At 46.6% G+C, this 25,384-nt stretch overlaps 1 protein-coding gene across 10 annotated transcripts in view; it reads left to right on the top strand.

The window, feature by feature from the left end:
- The window catches only part of LOC124474376 (tensin-like), an 80,489-nt gene extending 65,224 nt beyond the window's left edge, over positions 1-15,265 (top strand). For 5 of the 10 annotated variants that reach the window (XM_047030412.1, XM_047030422.1, XM_047030421.1 and 2 more), the window contains 18 exons: positions 264-1,967; positions 2,730-2,810; positions 3,212-3,393; positions 3,891-4,035; positions 6,336-6,425; positions 6,586-6,615; positions 6,974-7,034; positions 7,318-7,868; positions 8,029-8,118; positions 8,658-8,786; positions 8,903-8,998; positions 9,139-9,216; positions 10,019-10,090; positions 10,346-10,375; positions 10,870-11,038; positions 11,174-11,242; positions 11,529-11,558; positions 11,894-15,265. In XM_047030412.1, coding sequence (XP_046886368.1) covers positions 264-1,967; positions 2,730-2,810; positions 3,212-3,393; positions 3,891-4,035; positions 6,336-6,425; positions 6,586-6,615; positions 6,974-7,034; positions 7,318-7,868; positions 8,029-8,118; positions 8,658-8,786; positions 8,903-8,998; positions 9,139-9,216; positions 10,019-10,090; positions 10,346-10,375; positions 10,870-11,038; positions 11,174-11,242; positions 11,529-11,558; positions 11,894-12,023 — 3,737 coding nt within the window. In that variant the 3' untranslated portion in view covers positions 12,024-15,265. The remainder of the gene's footprint in view (positions 1-263; positions 1,968-2,729; positions 2,811-3,211; positions 3,394-3,890; positions 4,036-6,335; positions 6,426-6,585; positions 6,616-6,973; positions 7,035-7,317; positions 7,869-8,028; positions 8,119-8,657; positions 8,787-8,902; positions 8,999-9,138; positions 9,217-10,018; positions 10,091-10,345; positions 10,376-10,869; positions 11,039-11,173; positions 11,243-11,528; positions 11,559-11,893) is intronic. The other 5 variants (XM_047030413.1, XM_047030416.1, XM_047030417.1 and 2 more) reach the window with 5 other exon arrangements.
- The last annotated feature ends 10,119 nt before the right edge of the window (positions 15,266-25,384 follow it).

Below are 25,384 nucleotides of genomic sequence, written 5' to 3'. Positions count from 1 at the left end.
CTGTCTCATAACATGGGACCACAGCATGGGAAACTGTTTTCCATGTCTGACTCACTCTCTCTGTCTGAGGAGATTTGGGTGTGAGGCAGGCATAGTCCCAGGGCTGTGTGTGTGTGTGTGTGTGTGTGTGTAAACAAGATGCTTTTGCAGAACCTCCCTAACATACTCAAAAAGCACTAACCCTCTCATCCTTTTCTCTCCTCTTTCCTCTTCTACCTTTCTCTCTTCTCTCCACTCTTGTCTGTTTCTATCTTCCCTACCAGATGTGGTTCACACCCAGGGTCCTCTGGATGGTAGCCTGTATGCCCGCATTCGCAAGAAAGAATCCTTAGAGGGTGTGGTCACCATCAATGGTCTCCCTGTACTGGACAACCCTCTGACCAGCTCCGACGCCCCCCTACAGCACCAAGACCACGCCCACCCCAACATAGACCACACCCTTCCCGTGGTAGGCCACGCCTCCTTGCCCGCAGTTGACCACGCCCTTTCGGTGAGCAGCGACTCTGGGAACTCGACCGCTTCCATCAAGACCGACCGCACCGATGACCACAGCCAGCCCCTGCACGGCGGGGTGAACCACAACCACAACCACATCCACCTCCCTGGTCACCCTCCACTCAGTCCCCAGGAGAAGAAAGAGTTGGACCAGCTGCTCAGTGGGCTGGAAGCCCCTTCCGTGCTGCAGAGCCAGACCTACCGGACCACCAGCCCAGGGGGAGGAGTCCGCCACCTCGTCCCAGCGCAGGTGCACGTCAACGGGGGTCACGCCCGCCTGATCGCCGCCCCCTCCACGGAGGAACGGGAGACGGACATTTTGGACGACGAGCTGCCCATCAGCCAGGAGGGCAACAGCGTCGAAAGCCTCGGCACGCTCTCCTCGCTCGAGGGGCAGGCCACGCCCGGGGAGCTCTACTACCCATCCGAGACGACCGGGGGCGTGCAGAGCGACGGGCCGTACCTGAACAGGGCCGTCCTGGGAGAGAAGGTGCACGGCCGCGCCGTCGAGATGCCCGTTCACAGAGTACGGACGTCATCCTCGGCCCAGGAGCTCATCATGGACTCCACCTCTCCCCCGGGAGACTATAACACCTACCAGAACGGAGAGGGGATGTACCGGTCCCAGTCGTTCGGGGTTCCCCCTACCGACGCCGGCACCCCAGAACCGGGGTCCAAACTGATGCCACGCGCTCCTGAGAGGAGCACGAGCAGTAGAGAGGCGGTCCAGAGGGGGCTGAACACCTGGCACCAATACAGTCTGCCAGACGACCCGTTCGGCCCCCCCCTCCAGAGCACCCACAGCCTCCCCCTCTTCCCAGCCTCCTCGGCCTCCCAGAGGGACATAGAGCAGTCCATAGAGGCGCTCAACATGCTGATGTTGGACCTGGATCCTGCCAACGCCCAGATGTCCAAGTCCTACAGCGCCCCCTCTGGAGAGAACAGCGTGGGCGCTTCCCAGGGACCCTTCTCCCAGACGCTGGCCCGGCCGTCGTACCAAGCCGACCACGCCATCCATGGGTACAACAACGCCTTCGGCCAGCCCCTCCGGTCACTAGGGAGGGTGTCCACCTCACCTGTCCAGAGCCCCGTCATGGAGTCGCCCGGGTCCTACAACTCCCAGAAGGCCCATCTGGTGTATCACACGCCCACACACACCCCGGAACCCTACCACAGTCAGCCTCACTCTGGTTACCGCCATGCCGGCCCCCACTACCCCCCTGAGCCTTCCCCCACCTCCCCCAGCCAAGTCCAGCTCAGACCCCTCACCTCCTATCCTGCTGGAGGGGGCCTGTCCCGCTCCCCGGACCCCCAGGAATGCTCCCCTTACCCTGGCTACAGTACCTCCTCCTCCCCCCTGCCCCCCATCACCCCCCAGCCCAAGGATCCCTCCTCCACCTCTCCCGTTCCCAAAGAGGCGGAGCCCGAGGAGGAACTCAACCTGGAGGGGCTAGTGGCCCAAAGGATCGCCGGTAAGGAAAAACTGACCTATCACCCACAAGTAGAGTGTTTCACTCAAGTTATGCATTTCAAGCATGAGTCAAGTTCCTTCTGATATTCACTAAAAATCGAACGATTTTTTCAAAAGTATTTCTCTTCAACTTTTTTTTCCGACTCGTCTATAGTCAAGTGACAACATTAAATAGGAATCCATTTCAACTAGTCTTTAATTTTAAGAGGTAGAAGAGGGAAGGCGAGAGGATGGGATTGGAGAGAACAGGAGAGGAGCGGAAAGGAAATGAGAGGACAAGAGAGCAGAGGAGAGTGTAAGAATAGATTACCCAGCTACCAGACATTTTCTGCATTCAGACCCACCAGGACATGTAAATCTCTCTATCGCCCCTCAGTGGATATACCTTGAAACAGCTGCTTGCTCGTCATACAGTAAAAGCATTCTTAGAGGCATTTTACAGTGAGGTTTTGGCTCTGTTTATACAGGTTAGCTTCATAGTTCTCTAAAACATCTAACATAATCAACATAATGTGCATTGTCGGACAGCAGATACCGTAGGACTGCGACGTTAGTCCTCACAAAGCATGACGATCTCTCTCTCCCTGACGCATTTCTCTTTCTTTCCTGTCTTTCTGTTTGTTTTGGTTCTGTCCGTCCATTTTCTATTCTCTGTGGACTGCTCGTTCAACCCTCTGCTCCACCTCCTCCACCTCCCCTTCCACTTTCTCCTCCACGTCCTCCACCTCCTCTCACTGCCCATCGCCCGCCCTCACCCTGGCAGAGTACAACGCCCGCATCCGGGGCATCAGTGCAAGCATGAGCCCTCAACAGTCTGACCGCCATCGCTCCTATTCCTTTTCTGGTTTGTCCCATCCACCCTCCCCCCCCCCCCCCTCTCTCTCTCTCTCTCTCTCTCTCTCTCTGTTTCTCTCTCCCTCTCTCTCTCCCTGTCTTTCTCTCTCTCTCTCCCTCTCTTTGTCTTCTCTTCTGTTTCCCGCTTTCTGTGTCCTTCACTTCCCCCCCATTTCTCCTCTCATACAATCTCTTTCTTTGTCTTTCTTTCTTTCTGGCTTTCTTCTTTTCTTTCAGCGTCTCTTCTTTCCCCACTACATTCAACCCTGTCACTCACAGTTTTAAAAGTGATAAATCCATTCTGCAGCTTGTGTTCATTCAGGGGGACCTCACTAAGCCCCACATGTTATACATGAAGCAGGGATAGCCCCAGACCTCCCCCCTCCTGACTCCCTATGTGTGGTGTTCCAGGGATGCGTTCCCGAGGGATGACCCCGGAGGAGGCCCAAGAGACGGCGAGGCGTCGGACCACCAGCGAGGGCCAGTACCAGAGCAGCGGACACGGCGACTCTCCAGGCCACATGGGGGCACCGACGCGCTCTCCTAACTTTGCCGACGCCATCTCCCTCAACCCAGGAGGACGACCCAGAGAGGTATATTAAGGGCTTTCTGCTCACAGACCTGGGTTTAATACTATCTTGCCTAATGCTTTGGGTGCACTTGATTTGGATTACCCTGTGGAAACTGATAAATGGAGTCATATTTAACTCATCCCTGTTTGATATGTATTTAACCCAGGCGCTGTGTGAACAGGATCATAATGGTGTATCACTCCTTGGATTGTTCATTGTTTCCCTTTGTGAAGTAGCAGTGGTAGTAACTTTTGTGTGTTTGTCTGTGCTGTGCTGTCTGTGTCTGTGTCCACATTTCAATCTCTATGTGTTTATTGTCAATGTGTGTGTGTGTGTGCGCGTCCACCCATGCGTGTGTGTGTGTGTCTGTCCATGCGTGTTGATATCTGTGTTTGTGTGTGTGTGTGTCTGTCTATCTGCCTCTGTCTGTCTGCCTGTGTCTGTCTGTCTGTCTGTCCATGTGTGTGTGTCTGTCCGTGTGTGTCCGTCTGCGTGTGTGTGATCTCCCCTCCCTCTAGGGCCCCATGCACAGTTACCGGGAGGCGTATGAGGATGATGATGCTGACGGTGGCGCCGTTAGCCCCACCTTCGGCAGTGGTGGTGAGGCCTACCCCCTGACCCCTGCCTTCCCTGTGTCCCCCCAGACCCCCTACTCCAACATGTGTAAGTTCACCTCCCTGCAGATAGAGGGTGCCACTGGCCACAACCGTAGATGCAACTTAAAAACATTGGTTTCTCGGTTGGCTCTTGTTTGAAGTCTCTGGATCTGACGTTATGGGCAGGGTTTTTATGGCATTTTGAGCAGCCATTCCTTTCTTTGAAAGCCTTGGTTTGTTTGAACGAGTGATTCTTGGGATACAGCCACCGAATGTAGCTGCCAATCTGTCAAACGTCTGGTACCGTTTTTTCTCTGGTCGAATTTGGTGGTGGGTTTCTTAAAGTAACCAAACAATATCTTCCTTTCTCTTTGCAGAAGTCATGAAGTCTGTTAACCAGCATGAATTGAGTTGTATCTATGAGTTTTAATCCAAGACAAACTCAATGGAACCTAGATTCATTTAAACCGCACTGTATTTTATGTCATTTATAACTTAAGTAAGACCTCAGAAGTACTTCACTCATCATGGCGATAGATTGATCATGGCTTGCCTGGAATCAAAGACATTGTTCCAGCCCCGTTCAGAACGAATCCACACACTGCTGTGTCGCTCACACACTCCAACACACACACACTTACGCCCACGGGTACAGACACAGACACACAGACACATGCACACACATGAAAACATACACGTGCTGCACACACTTAAACACACACACATGGGCACATGCACTCCATAGACACACACGGTGAGCAGGCTGGTGGGAGGGATGCTACTCTCTGTAGGGTTGTCGACAATGTCTTTGAGGAACACAAGTCGCCCTGCCCACCCCCCTGTCCCCCTGCCCCCCCCCATCCCCCCTGTCCCCCTCCCCCCCTCCCCTCTGCTGTGCCGGAGGTGAACAAACACGCTGTGCTGGCAGGAAGCGCCTGACCTGGAAAGCTTGCCTGTTCTGACCACATCCTGTTGTACTCCACCCATCAGCCTCTCTTCATGGAGACCAGAGTGGGGGCCCAAGTGTACCTCACGGACTGTCCAATCAGCATTGTCTGATTGACATTGACGATTGACATCCGTTTGCCAGACCTCATGAGATTCGTTGTTCTCGGCTGAGGGTTGATCGTTAGTGGGTTCCAGTTGGGCCAGTTGGTTGACCTTGTGTAGAGAGGGGCAGGCTGGTGAGTGAAGGAAGGAATCGTCATTGTGGCATTCAGTCTGGTCTGCCAGGCTGCTAAGAACCTGCCCACCCCGACTCTCTTACTGCCTCTCAAACACCCCTACATCTACCCCCAACGCCCGCCTTGCCTTCAGCACTGCTAGCCTGCTCCGCAGACAAACAAAGAATTAGTGGGGATTCTTTGGTGAGTGGAGAAAGCATGGGACTGTTGGATGAGTGGTGTGTGTGTGTGCCCTTTCCACACTCCAACCCTAAAACCACCTTGAACATCCACCTTTAACATTGAAACGCAACCTTTGATCAATGTTGATTTCCATTGCCGGGCCTATGTGAATATCATGTAGGTCCAAACCTTTATCGGAAAGCGGGTGCTATCCCTCTCTCTCTCTCTCTCTCTCTCTCTCTCTCTCTCTCTCTCTCTCTCTCTCTCTCTCTCTCTCTCTCTCTCTCTCTCTCTCTCTCTCTCTCTCCCTCCCTCCCTCCCTCCCTCTCTCTCTCTCTCTCTCTCTCTCTTTGGCTCTCACTAAGCTGCTTGTGCTAAGCCTCCCACTGAGTTTGGGGTCCATTCTCTTGCCCAAAGGGATTCTATTGCCAACCCCGAATTGGAAAGTCATTGATTTGACTTTATTTTTGTTTGGATTTGAATGTCTTTTTCCTTAAAAGGCCCCCAACCCTGCTGGGATTACCATGGTCATGCTGTCTCTCTTTCTCTCTCCACTCCCTCCATCTCTCTCCCCACTTCACTCCTCTCTCTGCACATTCTCGTTGTCTCTCTCTCCAACTCCCTCTCTCTCTCCCCACTTCCTCCCTCTCTCGCTCTCTCCCCACTCCCTCCATGTCTCCCAGAGTGAGAGATCAGTAGAGAGTGTTTGTGCTGCATGTCCCTGTCCTAGCCCTGCATGCCCAGGGGGTGATGATGTCATCATGTCCATCTCTGTAAACTGCTGCTGATGTTATGGTGTAGTGTTAAACCCGTGCTCTAAGCTGTCTGTGTGTGTGTGTGTGTGGGATAATTGGTAGTGTGTGTGTGTGTTTGTTTAGTGTGTATAGTATGTTACTGAGTCTGTGCTGTTACTTGTAAGTCTGTTATGCTACTTGTATGGTAAGGTTAATAGTCATGTCTATCCATCGCTATATTTTGTCTCTCTCTCTCAATCCCTCTCTCTCTGTTTCTCCACCTGTAGCGAGGTCTCCCCCTGGCTTGGTCAAAACTCCCCTCTCTACATTGGGACTGAAGCCACACAACCCTACAGAAATGCTCCATGGCGCATCAGGTCAGTAGACACACACACACACACACACAAATGATAGCCCCCCCCCCACTCAACCCTTATCGATCTCTTGCTTTGCATTCAATGGTTTCCTTCTCTCTTCCTTCTTTGTCATCCGCTCACTCCTCTCCACCTGTCTATCTCCTGCTCTCTCCGCTGTCAGACTCTGAATCTGTGAGTGATAGCGAGCAAGGTAAGACCATTTCTATAGCAACTCCCCCCCCACACACACACACCTCTTTGTTCTTCCCCCTGTCTTTCTCATCATGTTAGCCTTTGGGATACAGTCTTTGTGGTAGAGCCTTTGTGTTACAGTATTTCAGTCACATTCTTTGTGGTACAGACTTTGCGTTCCTGTATTTGTGTTATAGTCTTTGAGGTACAGCCTACAGCCTTATATGAGCATAACATGTTTGTTTACACCGTATGTGAGCCATCTATAATTGGCTGTCCTTGTCATTCATGAAGACTTTGATGTCACTGATGTCCCTAGTTTCATCTGAGTGTGATGGTATTCGTCAAGGCACTAACTATGTGTTTGTGTTCCTCAGATGGCCGTGCACACTCTTTCAACCCCCTCTCCTCCAGGAGCCCCATCCTCAGTCCAGACAGGTGAGTCCAACACTGGATTGAAGTCTGAAGTCTCTCTCTCATTCTCACGCTATTCCTCTATCTCTAGTGAGGTCCTCTCTTTCTTTCTTTCTTTCTTTCTTTCTTTCTTTCTTTCTTTCTGTCTCTTAGTCTACTTTTCTCTCCCTCTTTCTCTGTCTCGCACTACCTTTATCTCTGTCTCTCTCTCTCTCTCTGTCTCCCTCGCCCACTTTTTCTACAGCATGAGACAAGGGTTTCCTATTGGTCCCACAATTCTGTCTAACACTCCCCACCCTTCTGGCAGAGCCCAGAACGCCCGCGACTCGGCCCCCCACTACCACCACCGCCCCCCTTCCCCCGAGGGGTCACAGGTCAACATCATGGGGGTCCACACGGTCCCCGGCAGCCCCAACACCCTCCACCGCACCGTCGCCACCAACACCCCCCCGAGCCCCGCTCTCCAGCGCCGCCTGGCCAATCAGACGAGCCCGGCCCTAGCCCGGCACGCCACTCCAGGCAATGGGAGCAGAGACGGCATCCCTGGCAGCCCTCTGGTTGGCAGGAGCCACAAAAGTGCGGCGCCGGTCCCGCCCAGTCCCCTGATGGGCCGCCACGGGATGGGGAGCGGGAGCAGCACCCCTGACGACAGACAGGGGGTGCCCCCCACCCCCTCTTTTCCAGTGCTCCCAGAGAAGAGACGCATGCCCAGCGGCGACCGGGAGGGACCGAACGGTGGCATGTCGTACGGTTCGCTGGAGGGCAAGGCTGCGACATCTGCGCCGGCCAGCGGGGGCAGCACGCCCAGTGTGAGCGGCTCGCACACCCTGCCAGACCTCTCAAAGTTCTCCATCTATGGTGAGACACGGGCCCTAGCTACTTCCTGTGACGAGAGTTCTCGTCCCAGTCGAGACGTTGTTCTCAGCTGGCGTGTGTTTGCGACAGCTCCTGAAGCAGGCGGGATGTGTGTCTCGTCAGAGGATGTGACCAGTGTGTGTTCTGCCTGTGTGTCCCTTAGCAGACGGCTACCCAGACATCAAGATGAACGTCAAGTTTGTTCAGGACACCTCAAAGTACTGGTACAAGCCTGACATCTCAAGAGAACAAGGTGAGAGGGGAGGAGGACAAGGAGAGGGGGAAAGGGAAAAGGGGAAAGAGGAGGAGGAAGGAGTGAGGAGAGGAGGATGAGGAGAAGAGAAGAAAGGAAGGGGAGGAGGAGAGATGAGGAAGAGGATGGAAATGGAGGTAGGCTAGAGGAGAAGAGGAAGGGGAAATGAGAAGATGAGTAGAGAGTGGAAAGGGGAGGAGGAATGGGTGAGGATAGAGAAGAGGGAAGGAGGAAGGAGGAGGAGGGGAGGAAGAAGGTGAAAGTGGAGGAATGAGGACAGGGGCGGAGGAAGAGTTTGTGGAGAGGAGGAAGGGGAGAGCCAAAAAGGGAGGAGGAAGTGAGGAGGAAAAGAGGATGGGGAGAGGAAAGGAAGGCAGAAGGGAGGAAAGGGAGAGGACAAGTTAGGGGAAATTAGGATATGATAGGAGACGTCAGGGTTATGGGAGGAGGACGGTGAGAGGGGGGGAGGAAGGAGCCTAATCATAACATAATATTCTCTGTATATTTTGTCTTCCTTTCCTTTCCTGTCCTTCCCTCAGCTATCAGTGTGCTGAAGGACCGCGAGCCAGGGGCGTTTGTTATCAGAGACAGCCACTCGTTCAGAGGGGCCTACGGCCTGGCCATGAAGGTGGCCTGCCCCCCTCCCACCGTGCAGCAGAACAAGAAAGGTAACACACACACACACACCGTCTTAGCACAACGCACATCCACCTTCACACGCCTCAGCCTTCTACTCGATACGTGAATGTTCAATGACGTTCACATCCGTTGCTTCCCGTGCCAGTGGGCGACATTACGAACGAGCTGGTGAGGCACTTCCTGATTGAGACGAGTGCCAAAGGCGTTCGTCTGAAGGGCTGCCCCAACGAACCCTACTTTGGTGAGTAGAACCCCCAGTAACTAGCACTGTACCGTGCCTAACTGGTGCCATCGACTTTATTTGAGTGGTGTGCAACTTTTTCAATAATCTGTGTGTGTGTGTGTGTGGGTGTGTGTGTGTGTGTGTGTGTGTGTGCGCAGGATGCTTGTCTGCCCTGGTGTACCAACACTCTATGACTCCTCTGGCTCTGCCCTGCAAGCTGATGATACCCACCAAAGGTCAGCTCTCCCTCTGTCTGTTCCTGTATCCCTCCATCCCTGTCTCCTTCACGCCCTGTCTCTCTGGTTTTGAAGAGAATGGAATCAAAGGGGTTTTTTATCCATTGAGGGTTTAGGTTGGCTAATGCAGTATGTGAAGCCCTCTGTGACATTGCTTGTCAAAAGAATACATTTACATTTACTCATTTAGCAGGCGCTCTTATCCAGAGCGACTTACAGTAAGTACAGGGACATTTCCCCCGAGGCAAGTAGGTTGAATACTGTTTAGTTATGTTTCGCTCAGCAAAAAGCTTAATAAGAGCATATCTAGCACAATGCAAAGTAAAATGCCAAGAGACAAAAGAAAGAATCAAAAGGTCCCGTATTCTTAACTTTCAAACACTTGCTTAACAACATAGACATAACATAGTCTGCCCTAACATCTATGTAATTGACACATTCTTTTAGAACATTCTCAAACATTGTGGAAAACCCCACACCAGCATTTTAACTGTTCAGACCTCTGGCCATGAGTCTGAAGTAATACTTTTTGACACCATTATTCATCTCCATGTCACCAGAAACTCATACATTAGTCCCTTCTTGTGTCTGGGAGCCACTGTCAATCCTTTCTGATCCCAGTGAACAGCCTTCAGCCCTTCCCTGTTTCCTTCTCTCCATCCCTACCGCATCTCACCTTCCATTCCTCAATCAAAGTTTGACAGTGTACCTCCCTTTCTCCTCTTTCTACTGTGTGAGTCTTGCTGAAGGCATTGTGTGACTAGGACCTTCTGTAATTGGCTGTGCCGTCTGTCACTCACAGATCCAAACGAGGAGGCCCTGGAGTTGGCCACGCCCACTGACTCTGTGGCTGAAGTCCTGCAGCAGGGAGCAGGTAAGGACTCCCCCATCTACCAATCAGCTTCCGAAACCACCTCCACCCAGCCAAACATCTTTCCAAACCACTTCCAATCACATACACTCAGCCAGTTGCCTGGTCTTACTCCCAGACAGCAGTGGTATTCAGTCAGACCTACAGAGAGTAGCTATTCACTGTATCTCTCTTCAACACTCAGACCTGCTGTGCAGCACCCCAATCATCCATCCATCCATCAGTCTGTTTATTTTCTTCACATTTCTTATGTTCCAGTATCCCAGAAGCCCCCAGAGGAAGCTCATGGTAAATACAGAGGTTACATCTGTTGACCTTGAACTCTTTACTGCATGAGCTCCTGACTGACCAAAGTTGACTGCTGATAGGACACTCCTTAGAACGCGCATCAGCCAGGGTTGCAAATAGCATGCCTGCCTTGGCCACATACTAGAGTTTGGATGAAGAGCTTTTACTTTCTACTGAAAGTACCTCAACTAAACCCTGATAATCTCTTGATAATCTCTTAACAGAGACTTGTATACCCCAGCCCATCTATTTTATTTTGTCACATGGTACTCATTTTCAAGCTTCCCTGCATGAGGAATTGTTAATAATAACATCATGCATGGCATTGAGCCGTGGCATCTCCCACAATCATTCTTTGTTTCGATGAAAAGACTTCATGCCCAGAAATTAATCCTCATTGTAATTGTTGATGAAACCCTCTTTGACTTCTGTAATACAAAGACGTCAAAAGCATACAGCATGCAGAATATGTATCTGTCCACCTGTTTTCCCAGCATGCAACGTTCTCTACATTAACTCGGTGGACATGGAGTCTCTGACGGGCCCTCAGGCTGTGGCCAAGGCCATTAGCCAAACGCTGGCTTCCGACCCGTTGCCTACGGCAACCACCGTCCACTTCAAAGTGTCCTCACAGGGCATCACCCTCACTGACAGTCAGAGAAAGTGAGTACACACACACATGCTGTACACACACACAGACAGCCTTACACAGCCACACACATTGTACGCACATTGTCGAAATTGTCGTTTTTCAATGGCAGAGAATCGATGCTGAATGCCTTGTTATTATCACGTTAGGATCTTCTTCAGACGGCACTACCCCATCAGCACAGTTACCTACTGCGACATCGACCCCCAGAACAGGAAGTATGTTTAAAAATATGCTTTGCTCTAGTTTCTATGTTGTCTTTCCACTTAATGATGACAGTTCATTTGCATTTGAATTTACGATTGCGTAATTTGGCGTTACTGAAATGGTTTTATCTCATATGCTTGTTGGAAAGATGGAAAAGAATACAAAATGATTGTATAACTACGTCATTTTTTGCATCATCTTTACTTATTGTTAACTTACTAGGTGTGGCTACTATGTGGTCCATCATGCCATAACAAGCTTTAGTGCCAATCTGATGCTACTGCTTTTTATCCTCAGGTGGGGCCAGGAGTCAAGAGAATCTGTAAAGTAAGTCTCCCATGTTCTGGGATGTTTCATATAAGTATACATCAGTGATGTCCAGATGAGGTGTTGTGTACTGTAGGTTAACTGATCCTTCTAAAGGGTTGTCTGATCTGGTGATCAGTAGTCGAATAATTTAAAAAAAATGAATCAGTGAAACAATCATCAGAGGAGAAATACCCCGAGGATTGATCTGCTGGATTCATAGTGGGTCATATTTTTCATCCCTGACTTCTCCTCCCCTCCCTCTTCCCCTCCCTCCTCCCCTCCCTCTTCCCCTACCCTCCCTCCCTCTCTCCCTCCCTCCCTCACCCCACTCCCTCCATCCCTACCTCCTATAGGCTTTTTGGGTTTGTGGCGAGGAAGCAGGGCAGCACTACAGACAACGTCAGCCACCTGTTTGCAGAGCTCGATCCTGACCAACCCGCCTCCGCCATTGTTAGTTTTGTCTCCAAGGTGATGAAGCGATGAAACCCATCTCCCATGAAAACCCGCCGGCAGCCATTTAGATATTTTTCCTTTTTTAAGGCTTTTCTTCTTTTTTTTCTTTTTTGGGGGGGGAGGATGCAATTTTTTCACATTTGTTTAACTTTCATTCAATTGTGTTTGATAATTATTTCCCTCCTCTTTTATTGTCGGTTGATCTTTTTTTAATTATTACTTCGAAGATGTTTATTTAATGTCTGAAGGACTTGGAGATGTTTCAAGATGGCGGCTGAGGACGTGTTGGGTGGATTTGTAAGATGATGAACTGAGGAGACGGAGGGAACTTCTTTCCCCAACAGAACAACTTGAGGAAGAGGCTGTTTGCTCATTAAGGACTAAAGGAAATGCACCGTTCAGTGAGAGGAAAAGTACACTGACATTTTTCAGGTTTTTTGGATTGATTTAACCAAAGGTAGCACTCAGAACAAATAATTATCAGATGGTCAATTTAAGCCATTTTATGTTTGTTTTTTTCTTCTTCTTTTTGAATAGATGGTTCTTTGAGAAACAAAACAAAAAAAAGAACAAAAGCTATCAAAAAAAGAAAAGAAAGAATGCTTCGTAAACTCTTCTGTCTTCAGAAAAAAAGTTGGCCTCTATGGCTCATTACAAAAGAGTATTTAATGACATTTTGCATGTTAGCTCTATCTTTAAGCTTGGTCCTTAAACCCTCTACAAAAGTCATTAGTGAACCCTCAAGTGGACATTTCTAGGCCTGGTGTATGTTGTTAAGGGCTCAACTTCACATAGCAGACCAAATTCATCGAACAGCGCACTGTGGTCCAACTAAGCCAGAGAGATTTCCTGTCTGAGGTCCAGGGATGACCAGTCAATCCCAGAGCTAATTGATTTTATTGATCTGATCTGGTGGAAATGGATTCATCTTGCCCGTGGAATGCGGGGGAGGTTATGTGGGTATTTTGCTGTTTTCACTTGTGCTTCCTGGATCTGGCTTTGGTCTGCATTATGCTGAAACCTCCTGTCCACTAGGGGTAGCCGTTGGGCCATTCCTCCCATGGACTGATCCTTCAACTCCTGCTTGCTGGACTGGCTACTCTCACACTGCAACTGCTACTGAACACACTGAGACACCCAGGGACAGGTCCTAAGGCCTGGGCCTATGCACTGTCCTGCATGTTTTAGTCCCAGTGCACCCCTCCCTTCCTCTAAGCTATGTTCAACATCACCAAGACTCTATTCTATGCTGTGTGCAATGAAGAAGATTTGAACCCCCTTTAGACTTATAGGGGGCGTTAGAGGTTGTTTGACTTGTGAAAGACTGCATGAAAACTAAATTTTTGTACTCTTCTCTGAGTTCTAAAAAGAAGAACTGGTAGACAACTCATTGTTGACATAGTTACCCGGTGATGAGATGCAATATTTCTACTCCCTTTTTTCCCATCTTGAAACAGGGTTACCTTTCACTGTATCAAGGAAAGTCTTTGTTTTTGTTTTTCAAACTCAATGGTGAATCAACATTTTCTCTGATTTGCATTTAGATACCTGTAGCCGAAAAAATTGAAGAAAAAAAGAACCTAGACATTTCCACACTGTGTGAAAAGGCCTGCTAGTTACACACACAAACAAACGCTCACTGTCCTCCATAAGCTAGAGAAAAAAAACAATATTGTTAAATGTATATAGATAAACTACTTTGAAAGGTGACATAGCGAAAAAGTATTTATTTTTGTTGCTTAGTTCCCTCATGGTTACAAGTCATATATACATATATTGTACAGTCTACATAGAGTAGATTTACTTAAAGGGTTGAGAAAAAAGATATACTTATTTTGGCTAATGATTTCAAAGTCAGAAAGGCTTTGAAAGGCGTCTGAATATACATGGTGTACATTACTGTGTCCCTGTCTCTTTATTCAGATCTCCATGTTTTGTTTTGTCTTTGTGTTCTCTGAGAGCGATGTTGTAGGGCATGTGTGGGTATGGGACAGACCCAGAGGACTCTTACAGGACAAGTGCATGGACAGCTTAGCTCTCAACGACAAAATGCAAGGGTTTGTTTTAAAACGTTGCTGTTTAAAACGTTGCTGTCTAAAAACAGTGCACCAATTTTGTTGACTTTGCGTAACTGATGTCTGTAGTTCTGGGGGCAGCTGTTCGATAAGGTTTCAGATGCAGGTTTGTATGGGAAGCATGAGGATGACTGAACTGATAAGCCAACCTTAAATGCAATATGTAAGCAATGGTATGCATCCGTTATGATAATATTATTATTTGCCAAAGATCCAAGCACATCTATACTGTCCACAGGTTTTGCTTTTTACATGTTCTTATGAAACTTCTGAACTTTGCCATATGAAGCCAAAATATCTCAGTTGGGGTCATTTGTCTGTCATTTGTCACTTGCTTTTCATTGGTACTTATGCAGATCGACAACACGTTGCAATTACTGACAAAAGTCCTTGTAATTTCCATAACAACCACGTCGTACCCCAAAAATAGAAGTAAAAAGCACTTACCTACATGCACGTGGAACATCACATTACCAACAACAGCAAAACAATACAAACATATGAACATATCAACTTTGATTTCATTGAATGTCAGTAGTGAAAGTTACATTTCCATTGATTCATATTATTCCAGTTCTTCTTCAGTAATTAATGAAGTTCCATTGTACCATCTTTGTTTAGCTTGTTTTGTTAAAGTCCCAAAGCTGTATATTAAATCCCTCACATCATTATTTATTCTCTTATTTATTCATTTTGAATGTATGTTTCATACAATCTTTCATGTTTTAAACTACATTATCTCAGTTGTCAGTGTTAAAAGCAAAGGATAAGGAATGTATGGTACCATTCTACCTGTCGCCAAGAGGTCCAATGCAATATTATTGGTCAAAGTGTTGTTAAAAAAATGTTTAACAATATTGTTTTGGTATCCATATCTGAGTCGCTTAAAACATGATCATATGAAAAAACTAAAAAATCATTAGAGATAACATTTTTTAAATATAAGTCATTCATACTTTAAACTGGCAATACCACATTAGGTCTGTTGGCGTTAGGTGAATAGTTATCAATGTGTTTGTTTGTGTGGAGGAAGAGTTTGAGGCCTTGTGCAGAAAAGACTGAATGTGTGAATGCTAGCTAGAGATGTACACAAGGCTCTCATAATGTTTTGTTTTCATCATTTGCATTATATTGTCATGGCTTACCTGTTCCTAAGGAGAAAAAAAAACATTAAAGCAATACAGTTACAGTAAAAAACAAAAAAAAAAGTGTTTGAGCCGTTGCCATTTTTCCTTAGTTTTTCTTTTTATGTCTTTTTATTTGCAGTCATTGATGATGGTTAGAAATATTTACCAATCAAAACATTTTTTAAGGGTTTGATAAACCTGTCGGTTTAGGGTTAATGAATATAAACTTGGTTCAGGCACCGTAGCCTTGAACCGACATGTCAGAGCACAGTCATGCTGTAGCTAGGAGCTGCAGGGGACGTTGACATCAGCACGTCTTCAACACACAGCAGTACACGCCATATGGTACACGCAGAACGAATACCACCTTTTTTTCCCTCTTAATTTCTCGTCTCCCTCTCTCCCCTTTCTCTCTTTTACTCTTGCACTCTTTCCCCACGCCTTCCCCTCTTTTCCTCAGACTTTCTCCTGCCTCTCTTTATCTCTGTTTTCTTTCTTACCCACCTTCTGCCTCTCTTCCTCTCTTTTTCGCACACTCCCTCAGTCTACACTTTCGGGCAGTGTGACGCTGTGATGAAAATCTTTGTATGTGTCTGTGTCATATTCTCAAACCAGCTCTATCTAGGGAAGCGTAAACATTGTGTGAAGATCACTAAACCCTGTTAGAATTGTTCTACAGTGTACACCACACTCTACGCACTCATACTCAGGCTTGAGTGGCCCAAGTCATACTTTGTTTTGGGAAAGCTTCTAATGGGTGCCTTTCATTTAGTGGTGTAACTTACAGCAATCATTTGATATTGTAAAATGGTTCATTGACTTTTATGTCCTGTAGACTAGTGTTTGTTTCTGTCATACTCTCTTTATTTCCATACTTTTAATTATTAATTTATTAATTTATCTTTACTGCCACCATCTCTAGATTGTAACAGTGCATTGGCGCATGAAGAAATATTTTTGTCAAGCGACTTCCATTTGAGGTGGGCTGTTGTGGAAGAAAGTTCTGTCTCCACTGGAACCGTGTGGCTCTCAGTTAAGGTTCTGGGTTTATAAGAATCAACCAGCTAAATGGAGATAATTCAACACACACTTCAACGTAAAAATGACCAGTGCAGACACACAACGTTAATAGAAAGGTCTTACTGAGGCATGAAGGTCAGAGGATGGTGTTTATAGTGAAAAGAGAAAAACAAAGATGACAGACAGCCAATAGGTGTTTGTTAGACAACACTAAGATCCAGGGGCTTGCATTACAGTAATTCAATAGTTGCGGAAAACAGTAACACTGTAGTGTTTCCGTTACCAATCATGCAGAAGCAGAGAAATCACAGTAAGAATACAGTATGTATGTGAATGGTTAATCTCATAAAATAACTAAGACCCGTGGTGTTTGTTGCTACTATGGGGGATGTCAATAATGACTAAATACTACACTACTTGTTAATAGTCACTGGCCCACTGCTATTAACAAATGTATTGCTGGTAAGACAATCAACATTGGAATTCTAAAAGTTGTGTTTATCTTGGAGCATGTGCATGATGGAAATGAAACAATGTAGCCTACACAATTCACAACACTGTTGTCTGCCATGAAACATTCTGTTTTGTACTTGGGTAAGTTTAATACCTATCTACCGTTCCTGTTTAGGGATTGTGTGATCATTTAACCATATGTAGACTAGGCCAGCATGTTCTTGTTTTTCTGTTTCTGTTCTGAGCCTGAATCGACAGCCATGAGTTTGTATGCCTTTCTTTGCCAGTTGTTAGCTATGTTAGTTAGCTAGCGCAGTTGCAATGCAGATGTCCATGGTTGGTGGTGGAGTTAACCTGCTATTTTTCCGACCCATTAACAGCCCGTAGAAAGTGTGAAAGAGTTAACAAATCTTTCCAGGGGATTTCCTCTGCTAGTTGATTTGTGAGGTACCAACATTCAAATAAGCTCTCTTTGCTTCAAAAATGTTCAGATTTCAATGTATGATATATCACTTGAAAGCTTGCACTTTCATGATCCGTTAAAAACTGAAAAATGACCATGACCTACATGCAGACATCTGTCACATATGCACGCAGCCAAAGTGCACTTCACTCCAGACTGATGCATCCAGAATAAATTATCTCTGTGAGGAGGTAACTGTGAAGCCATGAAGGGTAAAGCTTATGGTAAGGGGATTGAAATCCACTTCGGACATCTTACTAGGTAGGTAACTACCGACTTTCAGATGTAAACTTTGTGCAAATGGTAGAGGTTTAACACTGATTTTCAAAGTATGTGGAGCTCTGATCAAATACAAGGTCCAAAATGTTGTCAGAAAAGTTTCCAATTCAACATGTGTTCGAATTTGCTAAGTGGTTTTTAGGGCTCCAGAGAATGGTACGGGCGAGGACTTGTTGTAGCGGTCTTCTGCGGTTCCTTGGTTTTTCACGTCAGTGAGATGGGCCACCTGTAACAACATCTCTCTTTAAATGGAAAAGCAGACCTGTCCTGTAGGGGGTCAGTGGGCTGTATTCATGCAGGGAAAATGTAAAAGTGGGTGTGTCTGTCTGCATTTAAGATTGTTACAAGGGGTGTACTGTAGTATGGAGAATTGCATAAAGAGAAGACCCCTTGACTGTGACCACTCACCCACAACTTAGATGGCACGCTAGTGGTAACCGCTGCTAATGACTATGCTGCACCCCATCTGACAGACAGTGATGCTAATGGTAATGGTTACCTTCACTAATGCTATTATCGTCCGCCTGTAGGCGTGTACTCGAGAGAACAACTGGGGGATACGCAGAACATTCCTGTCGGCTTAAGCCGTCAAGTGACGCCTGAGAGATAGAGACGTCTCCCATAGTCTCTGCAGGCGTGAAGTCAAATGCAAGGTGGAACAACATGGCCATTGGAGCGACCTGCTCTCCTACATGAACAATGAAACATACAACACACACGCACAATGCTACATGATAAGGATCGTGAGAAGCATACCTTTCTGTTTTGTGTAGGTGGTGAGGGTCGTGATCAAGAAAGAGGCCGATTTGTAACTATGTTGGGCATACTGTCCTCTCTTTCACACACAGAAACACTCAGCAGGGCTAATATCAACACTAATATCATGGATGTCTCCCCAGACATTTTAACAGAGAAGGAGGAGACTGTGTGTGTGTGTGTGTGTGGGGGGGGGGGGGGGGGTGTGTGTGTGTGTGTGTTATTCTTTAAAGACTGTAGCCGGCCACGCTCGTTACACAGGCAGCTGACTGGACACACCTGCGACATCACTCATTTTGACTCTGGGACGTTTTCCGAGGTGTTCAAATGAAATATGTCCCCCTTAAAATGTCCCAGAGAAATGAATGGTTCCACAATGACAGGGTCTGCGCTTCCCACTCAGAACAGCTCAGGGTAATAATAATGAAGGATTTGGTTTTAAATACAGCCAGACCGTCAGCCACTCATGAAGACATACTGTGCGTCTGGGTGGTTAGGCTAGTGGTTAACGTCGCCACAAGGCAATCTATGAGACCCACAGGATTTGAACCATCTGTGGTTGAGTGCAGTTGTCTCTGCTGTAGACGATGTCTGCCTTTGTCCTGTGTGATTAAACAGATGACTAAAGACTGGACTTATACTTTGCTCCTCCATATTCTTCCTGTATGTTCCTAGTATACTGTACATCCTGGACAAAACTCCCAAAGTCGGATGGTCATCCCTGCTGTCCCCAATTTCCTCCTTTAGATGTATTCCCATTTCTCTTACAGAAAATCCTCGTCCCAAAACATTTACTGTGTGGAATCAATCGAGAAACTTTTTTTATGGAGGCCTGCTGTGGTCCTATATATCTACAGGACTGTAGTTTATCTGGCAGCCACATGTGTGACTCTCCCAAAGGTGCAAGCTGGCCACAGTATTTCAAAGTGCTTTTTTCAAATGTACGTCTTTGAGGATCGCAGTTGCACCTTCAAAGGGCACAAGTGCACATTGGAGTGTTCTAACTTGAGGCAGGTGGAGTGTTCTAACTTGAGGCAGGTGGAGTGTTCTAACTTGAGGCAGGTGGGACTCATAAGCCGCTTCATTCCTGGTTTAACCCAGCATGTCCTCATACCTGCACGGCCTTCGGACAGTCTCACGTAGAGCATAGTCAAATTCTTCCCCATGTACTTGAGGTGAGTTTGATTTACCTTGATGTTTGTTCTTTTAAGACTGTTTCCATTGGTCAATTGATTGGCCGACTTAAATTAACGACACCCTTGTTCGTTTGCAAAAGTTCCTGCAAATAATCTTTGACCCAGCTCTGTTCATACGGCAAACAAAACGATATTGACCTTTGACCTAATGTTGATGCCCTGATGCCCACCATGATGTGGATGGGTCAGATTTCAACCTGTAACTCCAGGTCTTCTGACTGGGTCCAGATTTAATGCTGACACATCCAGAGTGAAGACTGTAGCATGTATTCTCTCTCCTTCATAACACACTGATGCTCTACGGTCCCTTATAACCCATCTGAGTCCACCCACACTCGCCTGAGGCTTGAGTTCTGGTAGGTTTATTGGACAGGACAGTTCTCCAATTTGAATATTTTCATTGAACTTCAGAGACAAAAGTTTAATGATTTGAACTACCTGTGGCTCTGCTTGATAGTGCAAATCACTGTGAAAGATTTTTTTGGACTCTGTGACATTGTAAACATGATCTCAACTTCAGCCAGCTGCTCATTAACTGACACATTCCCAAGCAACTATGTGGACATTCTGTGGAACATATGACCTTCACTCACACAACTTCCATGGTTTTGGAAAAACCTGGCCATCTGTGTGTGTTTCAGTGTGTACACTATGTGTGAGTGGATGCTATTGAAGGGCAAATACCTTGACAAGGGAAAGTCACATTCTTATCAGATGGAAAGATCTACCTGTTTGTTTTGGTTTGTTTTTGCTTATGCTCCATACTTTCTTCGGACATTTGCTGCGATGTCCTTTTCTCTTTCAGAAACACAGTGCAGGTGCAGAGATTGTGTGCAAAAGATATGGCTCATCTATTGAATGCGGTCCTACAGCACGCCGACAAGGAAATTAATAGTGAGGAAAAGACCGTGTTTTGTTCACAAAAGGAAATGTTCACACTTTCATGCTTTGATTGTTTGAGTTATATGAGATCTGAATCCTTTTTCTTCTTCTATGCATTCACAAGCAGATCCGGTAGGAATTAGCACCATCAAGACTACTACCCTCTCTCTCTCTCTCTTTCTCTCTCCTTCTCTCTCTCTCTCTCTCTCTCTCTCTCTCTCTCTCTCTCTCTCTCTCTCTCTCTCTCTCTCTCTCTCTCTCTCTCAATGGCACCGACCAGCTGTCTCTCTCTGGGGTCCTGGACAGCATCAACCCACTGACCTGCCCTACATCCTGCCCAGACCTCAGTGGTAACCGGCTCCCCGGTGACTGCTGCCCAGGCGCTGATGTGAGTTCTTTCCGGAACGTTTACTTTGCAAAGCACTTCCTGGATTGTCAAAAGCAATCAAACTTCCATAGCTAGTAGTGCTTTTTTTGTGCTTGTACTTGTGATTCAAAATGCAATCATTTCAACTGACGTTGTATTAAGACTTTAAAAACAAGGAATTCCCTTGATTTAGATGTCTTCATCCCTAAAAACTGTCGAGGTTTCGTGGCCAAAGCGTCAACAGATCTCTCAAATGTGATTGAGTGCTCTGGGCTGCGGGCTGGTTTTCCACACACTGCAACACCATAAAGCATCTGTCTGGTAGTTGGCCAGGGAGGTGAAGTGGAAGAATGCAAACTGTAGAAGAGACAACAAGCAACAGTGGAAAACTGAAGTGTGGATGTTTGAATGCTTCTCAGGATCCCAGTGCACAGTGAGTTCTCTATGACTTGGATAATAGGGTTGTTGGTGTTTCTTTTACTACCTGGGCCCCATGTAGGGGTCTGAGTGCCAATTTTGGATCAGGGTCAGAATCAAAGTCACTCTCATGGTCAGGGTAAGTGTGAGTCTGGTGAACCAGTGTCAGGGTCTAAGTATTGGTCTGGTTCAGTGTAAGGGTCAGGATCCGGGTCAGGTAATGGGTAATGGTCTGGGTTTTGGTCAGGGTCTGGGTATTGTTTTGGGTCTGAGTATCAGTCTGAGTCGAGGGCTGGGTCTGGGTCTGGGTCTGGTGAACCGGTGTTTGAGTCTAGGTCATGATCTACAACAGTAAATATAATATGGCTCTGCTCACAATTGTTCAAAATCACTTCCCAGTTTGGCGCTATGTGGAAATTTGGCCTGGGATGTTAATAGTGTCGCCAAAAGGCAGTTTCAAAATACTAAAAGCAGCATTGCCTTTCTACAGTTGGCTCTTTTTAAAAAGTGTTCAAGTGTTTCTTTCCCTAATTAAGCAACAGTGATGGAAGACTTTTGGATGTGCAACAAGCATGGAAGTCCTTGCTACCACAGCAACAGTAGATGGATTTGTTTTGACTGACCTGACACTGCAGATGAGGAGTCGTCTAGTCTTACCCCTTATTCCCGGTTTCGGTGTCATTGATCCCTCTTCACACAAACTCACACGAAACCCCGGAGTGTTCTGGAAGTATACACTTAGGACTAATCCAACATGGTTTTAATTCCCCATAATAATTGTTGTTTTATTAAATGACTAATCCTGATCTCTCCTTTTTCTGGAACTGTGCTTTAGTTCTTTGTCGCAGGCCAAATCCAAAACAACCTTGGGACAATTCTCTTTACAGCACACATACAAAGTTTATGTGGCAGAACATGCACAGACACACACACACAGACACACTTGAATGTGTTCTTGCATATCCTCACATGACTCTCATTCAAATGTATTGTGTTTTGGACCATTTTCTGTGTTTAATCCCCTCTGGTTAATCCACAGAGTTTGGATTTGAACCAACGCTCTAAAACTGTCACTCCGCTTGACAACTTTATCCCTAGCATGTCGTCTATGCTTTCCTGCCTCTGGTGCTGCTGGTTGCCTCCAGCACCATTGTGGCATAGTGGTGGGAGCTGTCACAAAGGCTTTGTCATTAAGGAACACTGAGCTGATGGAATCCGTACACCGGACACACCCCAGTGCTCGGATACCCAGATTTGTGTGTTTGTGTGTGTTTGAGGGAGGGAGTGAATGTGAGTGTGTGTGTGGTGTACATGGTGATGACAGGACAAAACCAGAGACCCCCCCCTCCACCTTATCCACCAACCCCCCTTCCAAAGCCCTTTCTGTCCTTCTTAGAAAGACAATAGTTTTCACCCTGGGTGGGGAAGACCTCCAGACAGCAACAACAACATCACAACAAGTAGCCCCAGGAGTTTGGAAACTGTGTTCTCCATTGTTTGGCCGGCCCACAGGAACCCAGAAACTCGATGAACTCTGCTGTTTCAACAGGGACTTGCTCCCATGCATTCCTGTGTAATTCTGTGTCAGGATTGACCTGAGAGGAAGATACTTGATATTTTATCTGAGAAAAGCTTGTTAAGCCCATGGTAGGTTCATTGGCAGTGGGCATTGCCATCAACAGATTGACACAGTTCCTTCTAGGGTTTGGGTTTGGGAGGTTTCTGTCTGCTTCAAAAGCAGCATTTAATATCTATGGATCTATCCATTACTGTTGTCGTAGCTGTTAGAAGTTAACCATCGTCCCTCCTCTTCTTCCCACCTCAAAGCATATAAGCTAAATTGTCCATGTTTAGAATGTTGTCCAGGGGGATCAGGAGGTCTCAGGAGCTACAATTCCAGACTGAGCCCTCCACAAACCTACCTTGAGAAGCAGGGAGAACCGGCTCCAGTTTCTTGTCATCGTCTCTGCTCCCCTTAGGGTTCTGGTGAGGATCCGCCAGTGTGGTCATGTTTGAGTTGGAGAACCCAGCAGAACCCATCTCGGAAGTGTTGTTTCAGCATGGGACGAGGTGAGGCAAAGGGGTTTTGGTGCGGCTTGTCTTTGAAGGGCTTGGCGACCAACTGGCAGACCGGCCAACCAACCGAAACACCCTGCTCGCCCGCCCGCCCTCCCGCCTGCCTGCCTGCCCGCCTGCCACACACATGAAAGGCATTCTTCCTCCTTCTTTCCCATCGTCTCTCCTTTCTTTCCTTCCCTCTTTCTTTTTCCCTCTCTCTTTTCCAGAGGATATCAGCCCACCCTTGTCGAAGGCTGGAAGAGAGTGTTAGTGATGGTTTCACCCCTACAGATGTAGTAAGTCTTCACTCACTAGCCAAAGCTGATTCGGTTTGATTTTGCCACTATATACTGGACAGATTTACTCAGATCCCGAAAAACAAGGGAAACAACCATGTATAACATGAACCATAATACTCGAAAGCTAAAAAGACATCATCCTTGCAAATGAAACATCTGCATCAAATCAGAATCCACCCACAATAAACCACAGAGTGAAATTTAAAACATTCAAGTTCAAGTTCAAGTTCAAGTCTTTTATTTGTCAGGTGCACAGAGCAACACAAGGTTAGACTGGGCACTGAAATTCTTAAGACAAGACAACGCAAGCACTTGGCATAACATAACATATAAGTACACAGAACAAATTTACATCTATGCTGAGCTTAGATAAGTGAACTTCCTAAATATACAGATAGCAATAAATAAACGACTATACTAACCCTAACACTAAAACTTCCTAGTGGAACCCTCACAGGAGAGACTGCACGTCTGAAGTTGTCGAGTGTTTGTTTTTCCCAGAACTAGATATCATCCGGCCTTTAGGATGAAGTCACCGGTTGGAGAACCCTTCCTGCTCCTCACTCTCCTCTTTTCTCCTTGTCCACCTCCCTCTCTCTTTCACCCCTTTTCATTTCATTTTTTACACTTTTCATCTCTCACCCTCCACCTTGCGGTCTCTCTGAACCCTACTCCCACCTCTCTCTCTGTCTCTGTCTCTCTCTGTCTCTCTCTGTCTTTGTCTCTCTCTGTCTCTGTCTCTCTCTCTCTGCCAGGGCATGTAAAGTGAGAAGGAGAAAGGTGTATGAAGATGACAGTAACGACCAGTGGAGTGATGTTCAGATGGATGTGTTGCTTATTTGAACTGTCCTGGTATCATATTCTCTGTGTCCATCAAATCCGGACTGAGTTTGACCCCAGCTGGTATTTGTTAGGTGGATATTGTGACATTTACAAATCATAACACCTGTAATTTACATTTCATGTTTTGACTGTTATAATACCCTGTCATGTTTGGAGTATTGTAACAGTCAATGCTATGTTTCAACTATTGTAATACCTTGATATATCATGTTACATCATTCGATCTTGTTTTGTGTTATGTGGTGTTATGTGATGTTGTGTCATGATGTGTTATGCTATGTTGTGTTATGTTGTGTTGTGTTTCCTAATTCTCCAGGTCATAAATGCTACCAGGCAAGTAATTGCTCAGCATACTATAATGACAGGGTACCGTGCGGCAACATATCTCTCACCCAGATGTGTCTCTCCTCCATCCCACTCCAGGTGGTCAGGGGCCTGACTGGCTCCCATCTGCATAGAAGGTGTATAGACATCTTTGTTTCAATGATGCTGACAAAGAAGGAGTTTATTTTCTAAAACGAGTGTGACTATATAGTACAGTGCAGACAGGGTCTCGCAAAGGCCGTGAAATACGAAGGGTGCTGTGAAGAATATTTTGTGACAGCTCTGGTACATGAGGATGGTGATGAAGATGACAACGTTTGCTTAGACGTGAACTGACAGTGCTACCAGACATGGATCTATTGCAAAGATAAATCTCATTTAGGGCATGTTTGATTTGCCTCATTGTTGTCTTTCACGTTGCTGATCCATGCTTGTCATTGCCATGTGGTGAGCCAAACCAAGTGCACCCAAGTTTTTGACAATAAATACAAAACGTAATGGACCCAGATCTGCTAGCTATGGCACAGAGGTATGTAGAGCAAAAGCAACTGGCGTGCACACACAGAGGCTGTATGTGTGCATAGTCTGAAAGTAACAAAGCCAAAATTCAAAATCAAACAAACTACCCATACGTGTGTGTGTGTGTGTGTGCATGTGTACACAGTGTATGTGTGTGAGCATGTGTTTGAGTGCATGCCTGTGCCCATGTAGAGTAATTAGGCATGAGTGTGTGTGTCTCTGTGTGTATCTCAGAGTGTGTGTCAGGGATTGGAAAGTGCTAGACACTGCCCACCTTTGCAAACGTGCCTGAATTGACAAGGAGAACCTGATC

The sequence above is a fragment of the Hypomesus transpacificus genome, chromosome 12, assembly GCF_021917145.1.
Source record: "Hypomesus transpacificus isolate Combined female chromosome 12, fHypTra1, whole genome shotgun sequence".
Taxonomy (NCBI): domain Eukaryota; kingdom Metazoa; phylum Chordata; class Actinopteri; order Osmeriformes; family Osmeridae; genus Hypomesus; species Hypomesus transpacificus.
This window is presented reverse-complemented; position numbering and strand designations above follow the sequence as displayed.